Genomic DNA, 12,038 nt, shown 5'->3' on the forward strand with positions numbered 1-12,038 from the left:
GCTTAGACCCGTTCGCTGTCACTTCTGATTGACTTCCCATATCTGCTGGAGACTGACGGTGGGTGTGCTTCCTGCAGGTAACAAAATGAAATTCCTCCACAAGAAGAACTAGCTCCTTCCTGCTGGAACACCAGCCCAAAGCCTGTTTATTGATGGCACTGCGGGGGACACCTGCGGGAGGAGAGAGGAGCGAGCTGATGGCAGCTCCAGGCCATGGCCCATGGATGCTGTGCCACTGTGCCACGTGATGGCTCCTCCGTGCATTTCGGTGGAGTTTGTACATAATGTGCTGTAAGCTTTTGTGACTGATTTTGTAATGAGCGAGAAAACTTGTGGTAAATATTTGTATATTCCTGAGAATACCAGGTGCTTGATTTTTTTTTTTCTTTAGTATGAGTTGAGTTATGCTTGGTGCAAAAAAAAAAACGAGTAGCTGATTATGTGCAGCTGACTGTCTCGGCAGAACCACTGACTTCAAGGGATGTTTGATGCCTGAACACTGCGGGGTGAATGAGCTCGGGTACATGGGAGAGGTTGTACACACCAGGGCACAGGCGCTTGTCTGGCTGCTTGTTCCCTTCAAATTAATCTTAAAGCAGAAATAACAAAGTAACTTGATAATAAGGTACTTGGCTCACATTACAAAGCCTCCACTTGGTTTGAACTCTGGTCAGTAAACTCCTTATAGCCCATTCTGCACTAAGACTGCTAAGCCTGGGGGGATTTCGGCTCTCTGACATGCAAGCTGCAGCGAGTAGGTACAGTACAGCCTTTCCTAATGTATGTATGTATGGATCCTAATAAACTCTGTAAATAGACCTGTTTGTTTATATTCATTGCAAACCTCTGCACTTCCTCGTGTGGAACAGGTACACACCCAGCAACTTGCCTGTGATTTTTAAATGAATTTGTAATTAAAATGTAAAGTGGTAATTATGAACCTTTCTTTTTGGTAGGTTTGCTATTTCACAACATGTAGTTTGGGGTTTTCTCCAGTGTTTTTCACCAGGGCTGAGACAAGGCATTTTATACCCCTTTTTAACAAATTTTATCCTAACAGAAGCATCTGTTAAAACATTTTTTTTTCATGGATTAGCTGCAAATAATGTTATTGTTGTATCAGAGATACTGGTCCTGACCTATGGTATTTTGTGCATCGTGTTCAAGTGTCACATTCTTCCTTGATCTGGAAACAGAACTCCTGTTGAGGTTCTGTAAGTTTTCCCATAGTCTGAAAAAGAAAATAAAAAAAAAAAATATATATATATATATAAAGTGCTTCAATGTGTTGCAAGTCTGACAGCTAATGAAAATTAGCTAAAGCCTCTTCCCTTTAAAGTAAACCCACCATGCTCCGGTTTTCATCATTTGCAGCGTGGTTGCTGTAGTTAGAGTGGCTTTGAGGCTCGCGCAGTTCCTAACCTGAGAGTGGTTCTGGTTTGCTATCAGCCTCATACAGCAAATTCGAGGGGCTAGTCACTAAAAAGGTGAAGTCGTTTCCTTTTTCAATTACCTCCCTCACACTCGAAAGTACACCAGAGCTTCTTAAGTGTACGTAAAATGTCTGTAAAATACCGGGTGCTTTTGATTTAGGGCAAATGTCACCACAAATGATAAGTTCCATTAGTCTTTTAGTTCTGCTCCAAGTTCCAGAATGATTCCTAGATGTAATTCTTGAGAGTGGAAGGAATAACGTCATTTGTACAGGTGGCTTCTGGCCTTCTTATAAGCTGCTAGTTAAATGTAGGGGGAAATACATATTTCCTCTTTTAAGAAAAGGATGGATAAAACACTATCAGGATGTGCTGTGGAGTTAATGCAAAGGCAACACAAAGCCACGAATGCCGATGTCCAAGAACATGATGCTGTAAAACCCACCTCCTGCGCCAAAGCTGCTTTCCTCCATTTGCACTTTGAAAATTAAAGGAGGGTGCTTTTAAACATTGTATTACCGTCAACATGTTCCTGCTTTTCTAATGTTAATGAGAGGATACTACTGGACAAGGTGAGACGATGGCCCAAAAAAATCTGTAAGTGCCTTTTTCAGACTGCAGCTGTGTAAAACAATCCTTGTGGTACCTGGAGGTCTGTGTTTGAAGGGACCAGATGAACAAAAAACAAGGAGTTCATTATTTTCCCTATTCAATTAGTTGAAACTAAGGGTGTTCCTGAGCATGGAACATTTTAACAGCACTAGGAAAATTCTAAAGAAAAATAAGTCCACCGCTGAAGCCTGTGTTTAAAATCTGAAAAGTTTTAAGATCTTAACAGTATAAAACCCATTTAAAAAACCCCTAGAAACCACGCTTAAGAAACAGTAACACTCCACGAATTCACAGTCCAGTGCGGCAAATAATTGTGTTTAAGGACGTAGTGTTCATTTTCCCACTGTTGAAAGTGACCGAACTTGCAAACGTTCCTAAAGCGCGACGGAAACGCCGCTTTCCGCGCAGGGACCGACAGGGCCCTCAGCCCGCCCCTCACGGCCCAGCGAAGCCTCGCGAGATCTCGGCCACGCCCCCCGCGAAGCCTCGCGAGATCTCTGCCCCGCCCCCGCGCCTTTGCTCGCTCTCGCGAGAGCCACGCCCTTTCTCTCCCTCGCGCACGCCGGCAAGATGGTGGGAGCAGGGTCCGGGCCGGGAGGGGATGCGATGGGATGGGGATCGGGACGGGATGGGGACCGGGACCCCGCGGCAGCCGCCCCTCGCTCCCGCGGCCGGACGGGACTGCGGAGTAGCGGAGGGGGGTAGGAAGGCGCGGCTCCGAGCCCGCGGCGGGCGGGAGAGGTGCGGTGAGGCCGGTCCGCCATGGCGCCCGGCTGCGCGGGCCCCGGGACGGGCAAGGGATTGTCTTGGCGCTCGCCGCCCGCCTCGCTCACGGCTGCTCTCCCCATTCCCCGCAGCCTTCCAGGCTAAGGAAGACCCGGAAGCTGAGAGGACACGTCAGCCACGGCCACGGCCGCGTGGGTGAGTGCAGAGGAGGCCGCGGGTGCGCCACTGCCTTGGGCGGAGCGGCCCCGCCGGGTCTTCCCCAGCGCTGAGGGGATGCTGCTGCTGCTCTTCCCGGATCCCACAGAAATGGGGCTGTGGGTGCAGGGGCCCGCCGGCACCGTGGGAAGTAGCGAGCACTGCTGAGGGAAGGCCGCGGCATGCGGGGGCAGCTGCCACGGTGATGGCTGATCAAGTCTTGCACGTCTTAGACTCCCTGCGTTTAAAACTGAAGTGCTGCTCAGCCGATCAGTACTGGGTATGCGACATCCTAAACTTACAGGGCAGTGCAGTCTCCCTTTCAAATCTCTCCATTCCAGCCTTATCACACCACGAGATAAAATAATTAGTGTAAGTTGACATTGAAAGTACTTGTAAGTATTATGTGTAATGTAACAAGCTTATTTTTTTTCTTCACAGGCAAACACAGGAAGCATCCTGGAGGACGTGGTAATGCCGGTGGTTTGCACCATCACAGGATTAACTTTGATAAATAGTAAGCCAACGTTTACTGCCAACATGCATGTGCCTGCAACTGACTTTTATATGTGAATAAACAAAATTTCCTGCAAAACGATTGTTTTTCCTTTAATGGGAAGTGTGGCATTATAGCTGCTCACGTCCCCACTTACCCTAAAATCAAAGGCGTTTTCACTTGGCATCTTGGAGAGTTCAGTGTAGCATTAGGTAGAGCTGACCAAGTTTGCCTGCTACAGTATGGTCCTTGCTTAGCAGGGCTCACAGAGCACATTCAGAATGTGATATTAAATCCAGACTGCATCCTGTTGGCTGCATCAGGTGAAGGTGAGGGATGTTGTCTGATTCCCGAGACTATAGAGTCACATCTGGGCCCTGCCTGTGGTCCTGGTGTGCTGGAGTCCTCGGACAGGAACCACTAATCTCTATTCACTGGCTGTGCCCTCCCTGGCTCAGTCAGTCACCGAGTTAGTGACAGCAGTGCCAAAACTTCCCAGGCAGGGCAGCCCTGCCTAGGATCCTGGAGGTGGAGTTTCCCTGGTAATACATACTCAGCAGTTGAGGGAGATTGAGTTGTGAGTTCAAGGGAGAAGAAACACAGAGAATGTAATTTTTCCTTGGTTTGGATACTAGTCATTATTACACCTAAATTCTACGCATCAGTATGAAAAGAGGTGTAATGTGCTATTTTGGATACTTGGGTTTCATAAGATGCTTGTTTCAGTGTTAGTTTAGAGTTCTGCTTGTTCAGGATGAATTAAAAATGTGATCTAATGCAGAGTGCGTTTCTTCCACAGTCACCCTGGTTACTTTGGGAAAGTAGGCATGAGGCACTATCACTTGAAGAGAAACCAGAAGTTCTGTCCCACTGTCAACTTGGACAAGCTGTGGACACTGGTCAGTGAACAGACGAGGCTCAACTATGCCAAGAACGAGGCCGGACTGGCCCCGGTCATCGACGTTGTGCGCTCGGTAAGTTCCTGCTGGGACCCAGCCCTGGCATCCCCGCTCTGCCATGAGTGCCTGAGCTGTGCCTGTCCCCCTGGGGAAAGGCTGAGCTGTGGATAAGCTTCAGCATGCTCAGAGGTTCACCAGACAAATCCATGGGCTCTGATTACAGAAGCACTTTGGCTGTTACGTTTTTCCCTGTAAGAACTTTTCTCCTACTGGTATGTGTTTGTGGACAGGCACTGCTCTCCTTTGGCTAGGCAGTGAAAGATGGCTTGTTTGAAATGTTCCTGAAGGAACAAAGCCATGGTGGAGCCGGTCTCACACCATGTCACCTGTCCACCCTCGAGACTAGAGTCACATCTCCACATGTTTGGTTGTCTTGGTGTGCTATAGTTCTCGGACAGAAACATCTGATCCATATTCACTGGCTCTGATGTCCTGTGTCTCAGCCAGCCACCGAATCAGAGACACTGCTCTGCCAGGTGCTGATCTTCTGCCTCCCTGTTGGTCACTTGGGGCACACTTCTCACCTCCAGTGACTTCGGTAGCTGTTTTGTTAATTGTCTTCATGTCATGATTGTCCTTAAAATGTAATTAATTGACTGGATGAGTTAGTTTTGTTTTTAAGTGGTGTATGCTAACAGGCGTGAATGTGGGAGCCTGGAAGCTGGTTACAAGCACTGAACTTCTGTTTTAAAACTTTTTAGGGCTACTACAAAGTGCTGGGCAAGGGGAAGCTGCCCAAGCAGCCTGTCATTGTGAAAGCAAAGTTCTTCAGTAGAAGAGCAGAGGAGAAGATCAAAGAAGTTGGTGGTGCCTGTGTGCTTGTGGCATAAAAATTTTTGTTTTATTCAAATTTTTTGAATAAACAATGCATAAAATGAGCTGATTTACAGAAGTTTGCGTAGTTCTGATTTTTCTTTCCTGACTTGTCCAGAGGCAGTTGACACTTTAATCTTACCTGCATAATTTTTTAATCAGTGCTTTGACTGCTTCTCACTTCATTTTGAAATTGCCTGACTACAGTGTTCAGTACCTGCCATATGCAGACTCCTCATGTTTTGTCTTTTTGCTTTTGGTGGGGATTCTTGAGCACTAAAATGACATTCAGGGGGAATCTGTGGGGATGGTTCCCTGGCCTGTGGGAATGGAATAGCAAGAGTGTGGACAAAGAAATGCAATGTGGCAGTAGTGTACCAGTAACTTATTTAACATTTGCAATTTCTGCCCTCCCCAGCGTGGGTATGAATTCCTGCAGTTCCTACCTGTGGGACATAGTTGGTGCCAGCTATCCTCAACATTCCTTAAAGCTGGCAAAGCAATGGCACAGCTCTGAAACTACTGTGTGTGAAGTTCTGGTGTACTGGCTTTAAAATGACTACCTGAAACGTCCTTGCTTGGTTGTAACATCAAATGAGGGCTTCTGGTGTCTGCAAGACTTGACCCTGCGTGCCAAAGCAGGATTTAATGGTAAAAAAAAATCAAACCACTACGCTCAGTCAGCTGTTTCTCACATGTAAGACCAAAAGCCTCTAAACACTGTAACTTATTTAATGTTTGATGCAAATTAGCTTTTTGTACGTGTGATAGAACCGTAGTGAATTAACTTCTAACCTAGCGTTTGGTAACAAATTTAGAGGGCTTTTGGGGTGAGGTTGATGTGCATTCCCCTTACAAATTCTTCATCTTAGCCTGTGGTACTGCTACTTGTGAGTAGCTATGTCATAAATGGACAGTTTGTTCCAAACCACAGAGGAGTTTGGGAACTGACTCTCCCTGGCTGCTGGGACTGCTGTTCCCATATATGTGATGCTGGATGTAGCTCCATCTGCCACTCCCTGGCCCCAGCCATCCCACCAGCTCTTCATCCAGTGACCAGAGCGCCCCTCCAGGCCATGAGCAGCCAGTTTCTCCAGGAGAATGTGTGGGAAATGGTGTCTTAAGGCCTTCCTGCAGACCAGACAGACAGACAGACAGCAGCTACAGCATTTCCCTCATCCACCGAGTGGGTCACCTTGTCAGAGGAGCTCAGGTTGGTCAAACAGGACCTGCCTTCCATAGACCCACACTGACTTGGTCTGATGCCCTGGTTATTGCTCAAGTGCCACTTGATGGTGCTGGAGATGATCTGCACCAGGACTTTCCCCAGCTCCAAGGTCAGGCATGTAATTCCCTGGATTCTCTTTCTGGGCCTGCTTGTAGCTCATTACATGCATCAGCCTCCTCCAGCTGCCTGACTTTGCATACCTGCCTCAGAACAAAATTTTTAACACATTTTTTTCACTCTTACCAGAGAATTCTACTCAGTTTTGTATGTTGTTCAAAAGGCATACATTGAATATTTCAGTAACCTGCTTCTGCTCATCCGGCCCCAGATTTGGCTTCTAGGGTGACAGAGCATTTCCCAGTATCGGGCTTTGTTTGCACTGATTCTCTGTGCATGGATACTTTGGGCTGTGGTTTCTCTGTGTCAACAATGTGGTACTTTCAGACCTCAACTTCCTACTGCAGACATTGCATATTTTTGCAACTTTGTCTTCTTAGCCACAGGAGCTGCAAGAAATGACAGAGGTGAAGTGAGCTGAGAGGCTGTGCTCCTTTAGTGACATTTGCCTCTGGTAGAAGATGGTGGATGAAGATGCACTATAAAAAATTGGCTCATGTAATAGGCACTGACAAAATGTTAGTTAAACCACAGGTACAGCTTTATCTATTTATCTAAGTAATTTATCAGTCAGGTTGGTTGTCTACCTAGTTGCATGGGTCTTGGATATGAAATAAGATGCAGACTTTAACATAGGGTCCATTTTTCTTCTAAAATATTTTAAATACTGATGAATTCAGGATGCAATGATTTAAAAAAAAAAAATCTACCCCTTGTTAATTTGAGACATTCTTAATTTTTTTGCATTGCAGAATAAAAACCCAAACCCAGATCTGCTTCCTAACGATTTCCACTGGAATCTACCAGCAGAGAGAATCTCTCAGGAGTATAGGTAGTCCTAAAATTAGAGCTGCTACTCTTCTGTGCTGGAGGAATCTGGAGACTGTAGTTTCAGTTGCATCCTGCTGGTAGCAGGGCCACTGTGCCAGGGCAATCAGCAGCTACATGGGACTCTGGTCAGCTCTGGCTCAGCTGGAAGAGTGACTCCAGAGGAAATGAGGCTTAATCTGCTTTTTCTCCTCTGATACAACTTGCAGGAGTTGCCCTCTGCAGTCTGGATCTGATCAACATCTCTGGAAGTCTCAGAACTGAGGATGAAACATGAACTGTAAAACTCTCAGTTGACCTTGGGGAGCTTAGGTTGGCAGGAGGAACATTGGGGAAACTCGGGTTTGGTCTATAATCTGATCTCTGGTCATCTTGATAGCTAAAGATTGATTACTGCAAAGTGAATTTTCTATAAAGAAGACTGTCAGAAGGTGCTGTACATTTTTCAATGCAGCTTTCTAACATGCATTGCTGAAATGATGGATGTATGGGTATTATTTTCTTTACTGGAAACTGTAAAATATTTGAGTGAAATTATAAAAGCAGTCAGAGAATCTCATCATTTTATTGCACAGTTTCAGTGCTTCTAGCAGGAAATGTACAGCGTGTGACAATTCAGCTTTGTAAGTAGATCGATAGAACAGATTAGTTCAGTTTTTACAGAAGTTGCAAATACTAAAGAGATAGTGGGATCATGGTTTGTAAACCTTAAACCACACTTTCCTGCACAACAATCTGCAAAGATACTCTCCTCTGTAAAGCAGGTATGTGATTTTCAGCTGCAAGGAACTTCTTTTTTCACAGGGGCTACATGAATGTTGTTTATTTGGTCGTGCATCCCGTGTTGCCCTCTGGTTTGTGCTTGGGCGATCAAGTGTTCTGTGAAGTGCAGGGCTTGTCATGAGCCATTTTGTGACTCTTCATGTTTTCGGGGCCAGACTTCAGCCAGCAGGGATGGAGACCCTGGATCTGCTGAGGAATTGTTTGGTGTGCAGGTGGGAGCTGCGGAGGAGGGAACCCAGGATGCTCCCCTGCCTCCATTCCTTCTGTAAGGACTGCCTTCCAGATTTGATTCAAGGATACAGCTGTATTCCCACTGAGTATGAGGTTCTCTGTGAAGGTAATATTTCAAAATCTCTGGCTTGTGCTCTTTGCAATATGGTATTATAGAAAGAGAAGTACATTTTGAAGCCTATTCTTCTACAGCACTATTTAAAATTGATAAACTAGGAGAGTAAAGATTTGTGTGAGCAAAATTGAGAGTAAAGATTTGTGTGAGAGTGGGTTGGGAACAAGCCACCTTCGTTATGTTTTTCATCCAAAAGCAGTGTTTTGAAGAGAAATGACACAGGCAAGATTTTAACATGTTTCAGAATGGGCTGAATGTTCCATTTACCAAGTTGACATTATGAATATTTGATTTTCTTAGTTTGATAAATGAATAAATGCTACAAGATAGCTGCCAGAGCAAATTTTTTTTGCAATCTTTTTCACATGCTGGACCTTTCTATGATATTGGTTGCAGTGATAGTTTTGTTTTTCCTTTATCCTCTCCTTCAGTGCCTCCCCAACAACACAAAACACCCAGTTCTTTGTTGCTAACAGAGGTAGTAATAATAATAATAATAATAATAATAATAATAATAATAATAATAATAATAATAAACTGTAGTATGTGTATTCTGGTGTACTGAAACTCTTATCTCATTGTGAGTGTTGTTTCTCTCTACCTTAACCCTTGTGGCTGTAACTCACCCTAACAAGCTGAGTAAACTAGTGAGGATAAGAAGCATTTTTTGGCTGTGCTTTTTGAAATCTTGGAGTTTTTTTGTGCAATTTTCAGTTGTGATGTCAATAGAAAATGTGTAACTTTTTTAAAAAATAAAATCTAGATGACAGAATATAGTAATTTTACCTGAATGAGTCTTAATTGCTGTGGAGAAGTATTCCAGACTCATTATTAATTTACAAGAAGAGCAAAGGCTTATATAGATAACTTGTATTTTCACCGGCTTTGAACTTTAATTGAGTAGGAGGCATCACTTATTATCTCTTCTGTAGCAGATGTTAGAAACATGTAGGAAAAGAAAATACCTTCCCTGAGGTGGGAGTGATCACAATTGGTGAGATGGCACAAACTAGACTAGGTCAGGTTTGAGAACAAATGGAATCAGTGTTAAGAGGTCACTGTTGGAAGGCTGGCAAAACACAAAAGTCTAAGGAAAAGGCAAAGGAAGAAGGCTATGCATGTGTGGGGCACAGACAGAAAAAGATATGAAAGTAGGAGAAGGAGAGGAAGAGAACAAGGCAGTCACTGCAAGTAATATCTCCTTAAAGATGTTTATGCTTGGTCATAGTAGGCCTGAAGTCTGAGGGACCTCTCTGTAGGGAAATACTGTTGAACAAAGCACTCCAGTCCCATGTATCCTCATTTGACATCTCAGCCATTGCTCTCCCTCTTCTTTCTGTTTACTAAGTGGAAAAGTGAATTTCTAGCACTTGCTGATCTTGGATGAAGTGCAGCTACAGGTTCTCCTGAGTTGTTAAAATACTGGATATTTCTTTAAGGTGGATCAGGAATTGTTTGCCTATAGCAAAACAAAATAAATACTAGTTTATTTCTGTATTCCTGAAGTTTCTCTGTTTACTTCTTCATTCATTTGTAGATAGGGAACTTCTGTGGGAAAGAGCAAGACCAGAGGAAAGAAATAATGAACGGTGATAACCCAGTAAATGAAGTGAGACACCAGGTGCAGAGACTCAGTTAATCTATGAGCAAGGAAAGCAGCAAAACCAAAACATCTGTGTCTCTTAATTAGGCCAATCGCTGAAGCTGTAGCCACCATAGGTCAGACAGGATAAATTTGTGAACTCTTCTGGTGGTGTGATGTTAAATGTTGCTTGTCTTATTTGCACTGATTTATGAGTAGCACAATTGCAGTTTTCAGTGTCATCTTTAAGTCTGATTATATGCAGGTGCCAGTGGTAAACTGTAAGTGCTAAACTATTTTAACTGAGTAAATGTAAAATATTGTCTCTAAGAGAAATGTGCTTCTTATTCACTATGAATTTCTCAAGCAAAATTCAAGAATGGAAAAAATAAATGTATTTTCAAGTGAAGTCATTCTGACATTTGCCACAAAAAGAATATTTGAATGTACAGGATTCTGTATGCTTTACTACAAGTAGTCCTCTGCTAACATAAAACTCTTTTCTAGTTTCTTGTTTTATATTGAAGCTGCTGAGAAGCTGGAGGTAAGATCACATTTGATGGGGGTTGGTGTTGGAACTTTCATTCTTGTGCGTGTTTGAGGTGACTCATGAATAAAAGGCCTGAGGTAGCAGCCAGAGCTCCTGTGGAAAAGCTGCATAGCCATCAGACTTTCTCTATAGCTGTGAGAACTGAGAGTTTGGGAGTAATTGGAGTGGGAAAAGGAAGTTATCTTTGTGAGTTTGGCTCCTACGTATGCTTTTTCTATGAAGGGGGCTTTAAGTTTCTGAGTCTTTTTTTCTTTTAGCCAGTGCTGCTTTCCTTTTTTTATTTCTTGTCTTCCTGTAACAGAGAATCCACATTCTCCTTCTCTGCAGATCTGCATGTTATGTGTTTCCAGTCAATTTACTGCATGGGAAAGAATAATTTTCAGGAGAGGGCTTGAGTAAGAAAAAGAGAATGTTCTCACCTCTTAAGGTGGAAATGTTGACTCTTGCTTTCTTGGGTCTACCTCTTTCTCATGGAGATCTAAATACATTCAAAACCAGATTCATAAAGGTTCCTATCTTTATTTCTCTATCCTGGCCTGGAAGTGGATGCCAAAATAAATTACCCCACATCTGCAAATCTTCCTCTCTGTAAGATGTTCAATGATGTAAGTTGATTAAGTGCCTTAAATATCAGCAACGCATTGATTCCAAAAGTAGTCAAATGAGGACCAGTGGAAGGGCACTGGTGGGAGAAATTAATGTTTTTGCAGGACGGTCTCAGCTAAAGGGTTTTTTTTTTTTTTTGTAGGTTTTCCTTTTTTTTTTCATTAAAGAAAAATCACAGGTAATTGCTGCTCAATCATGGTTAGGACCACTGAGAACAAGGCAGATCAGAAAAGGTGTACTGAAACACCTTGCAGATTTCTGCTAGCTGATATAAGCCCTGAAATTCTTAATCTTTTGTGTAAATTGTGTAATTAGCATAACTTGTAAAGTGAAATGTTAGTAGTAGTTGCTCACCTTTGTAAATTGCTTTGTGAAATGGTGGATTTAATTGTATTATGTTTTTGTATTGAACTTGTGTGTTGAACTATTATTTTTCTGCAATTTGATTTAAAGATTTCTTTTGCCCCTTTGTGTTTCTCTGGGTTGGATAAAAAAAATCCTGAAAAATGGAGGCAAAATTTTTACTCCTGTTCTCTGCATAACTCAAAAACTGTCCATGCTTGTGTTGTGTTAACTTAATGCCATGAAATCTAAGAGGGCTATGCGTCAGAGAAATGCAAACAGATTGGGGAAAACCAGGAAGAGCAAATGTGCCTTCAACTATTGGCAGATGTCCACTTGCTGCATTTTATTATTTCCTGCTGAAAATAAACAGGTTTTTTTAGCTTGTATCATGGGTGCCATACATATGTATATGACTGTGG

The 12,038-nt window shown here is 43.4% G+C and overlaps 2 protein-coding genes and 2 non-coding genes across 8 annotated transcripts in view; all 4 read left to right on the top strand.

Moving 5' to 3' along the window:
- The window catches only part of DENND2B (DENN domain containing 2B), a 60,700-nt gene extending 59,139 nt beyond the window's left edge, over nucleotides 1–1,561 (top strand). For all 4 annotated transcript variants that reach the window (XM_062494444.1, XM_062494443.1, XM_062494445.1 and 1 more), the window contains one exon: nucleotides 78–1,561. In XM_062494444.1, the coding sequence (XP_062350428.1) occupies nucleotides 78–112 (35 nt within the window). In that variant the 3' untranslated portion in view covers nucleotides 113–1,561. The remainder of the gene's footprint in view (nucleotides 1–77) is intronic.
- Nucleotides 1,562–2,570: 1,009 nt separating this feature from the next.
- On the top strand, nucleotides 2,571–5,299 carry RPL27A (ribosomal protein L27a). Of its 2 annotated transcripts, XM_062494674.1 has the most exons (6): nucleotides 2,571–2,618; nucleotides 2,903–2,966; nucleotides 3,408–3,483; nucleotides 4,262–4,436; nucleotides 4,865–4,959; nucleotides 5,123–5,161. In XM_062494674.1, the coding sequence occupies exons 1-5, from the start codon at nucleotides 2,616–2,618 to the stop codon at nucleotides 4,952–4,954; spliced, it is 408 nt and encodes a 135-aa protein (XP_062350658.1). In that variant the 5' UTR covers nucleotides 2,571–2,615; the 3' UTR covers nucleotides 4,955–4,959; nucleotides 5,123–5,161. The 2 variants fall into 2 exon arrangements, with proteins under 2 accessions (XP_062350658.1, XP_062350657.1); XM_062494673.1 differs by lacking the exon at nucleotides 4,865–4,959 and having other exon boundaries at nucleotides 5,123–5,299.
- On the top strand, nucleotides 3,812–3,944 carry LOC134045881 (small nucleolar RNA SNORA3/SNORA45 family). The gene has a single exon (XR_009933338.1). It is a non-coding gene; the product is annotated as a small nucleolar RNA SNORA3/SNORA45 family (small nucleolar RNA).
- Nucleotides 4,757–4,888, top strand: LOC134045882 (small nucleolar RNA SNORA3/SNORA45 family). Its single transcript, XR_009933339.1, has one exon. It is a non-coding gene; the product is annotated as a small nucleolar RNA SNORA3/SNORA45 family (small nucleolar RNA).
- Nucleotides 5,300–12,038: the final 6,739 nt, after the last annotated feature.

Source organism: Cinclus cinclus, chromosome 6 (genome assembly GCF_963662255.1).
Source record: "Cinclus cinclus chromosome 6, bCinCin1.1, whole genome shotgun sequence".
NCBI lineage: Eukaryota > Metazoa > Chordata > Aves > Passeriformes > Cinclidae > Cinclus > Cinclus cinclus.

Bases quoted from the DNA above. Each gene is read 5' to 3' on its own strand.
- RPL27A (XM_062494673.1), top strand. The intron at 3,484-4,261 runs GTAAGCCAACGT...TTTCTTCCACAG, and splicing joins AGGATTAACTTTGATAAATA to TCACCCTGGTTACTTTGGGA. The intron at 4,437-5,122 runs GTAAGTTCCTGC...AAAACTTTTTAG, and splicing joins TCATCGACGTTGTGCGCTCG to GGCTACTACAAAGTGCTGGG.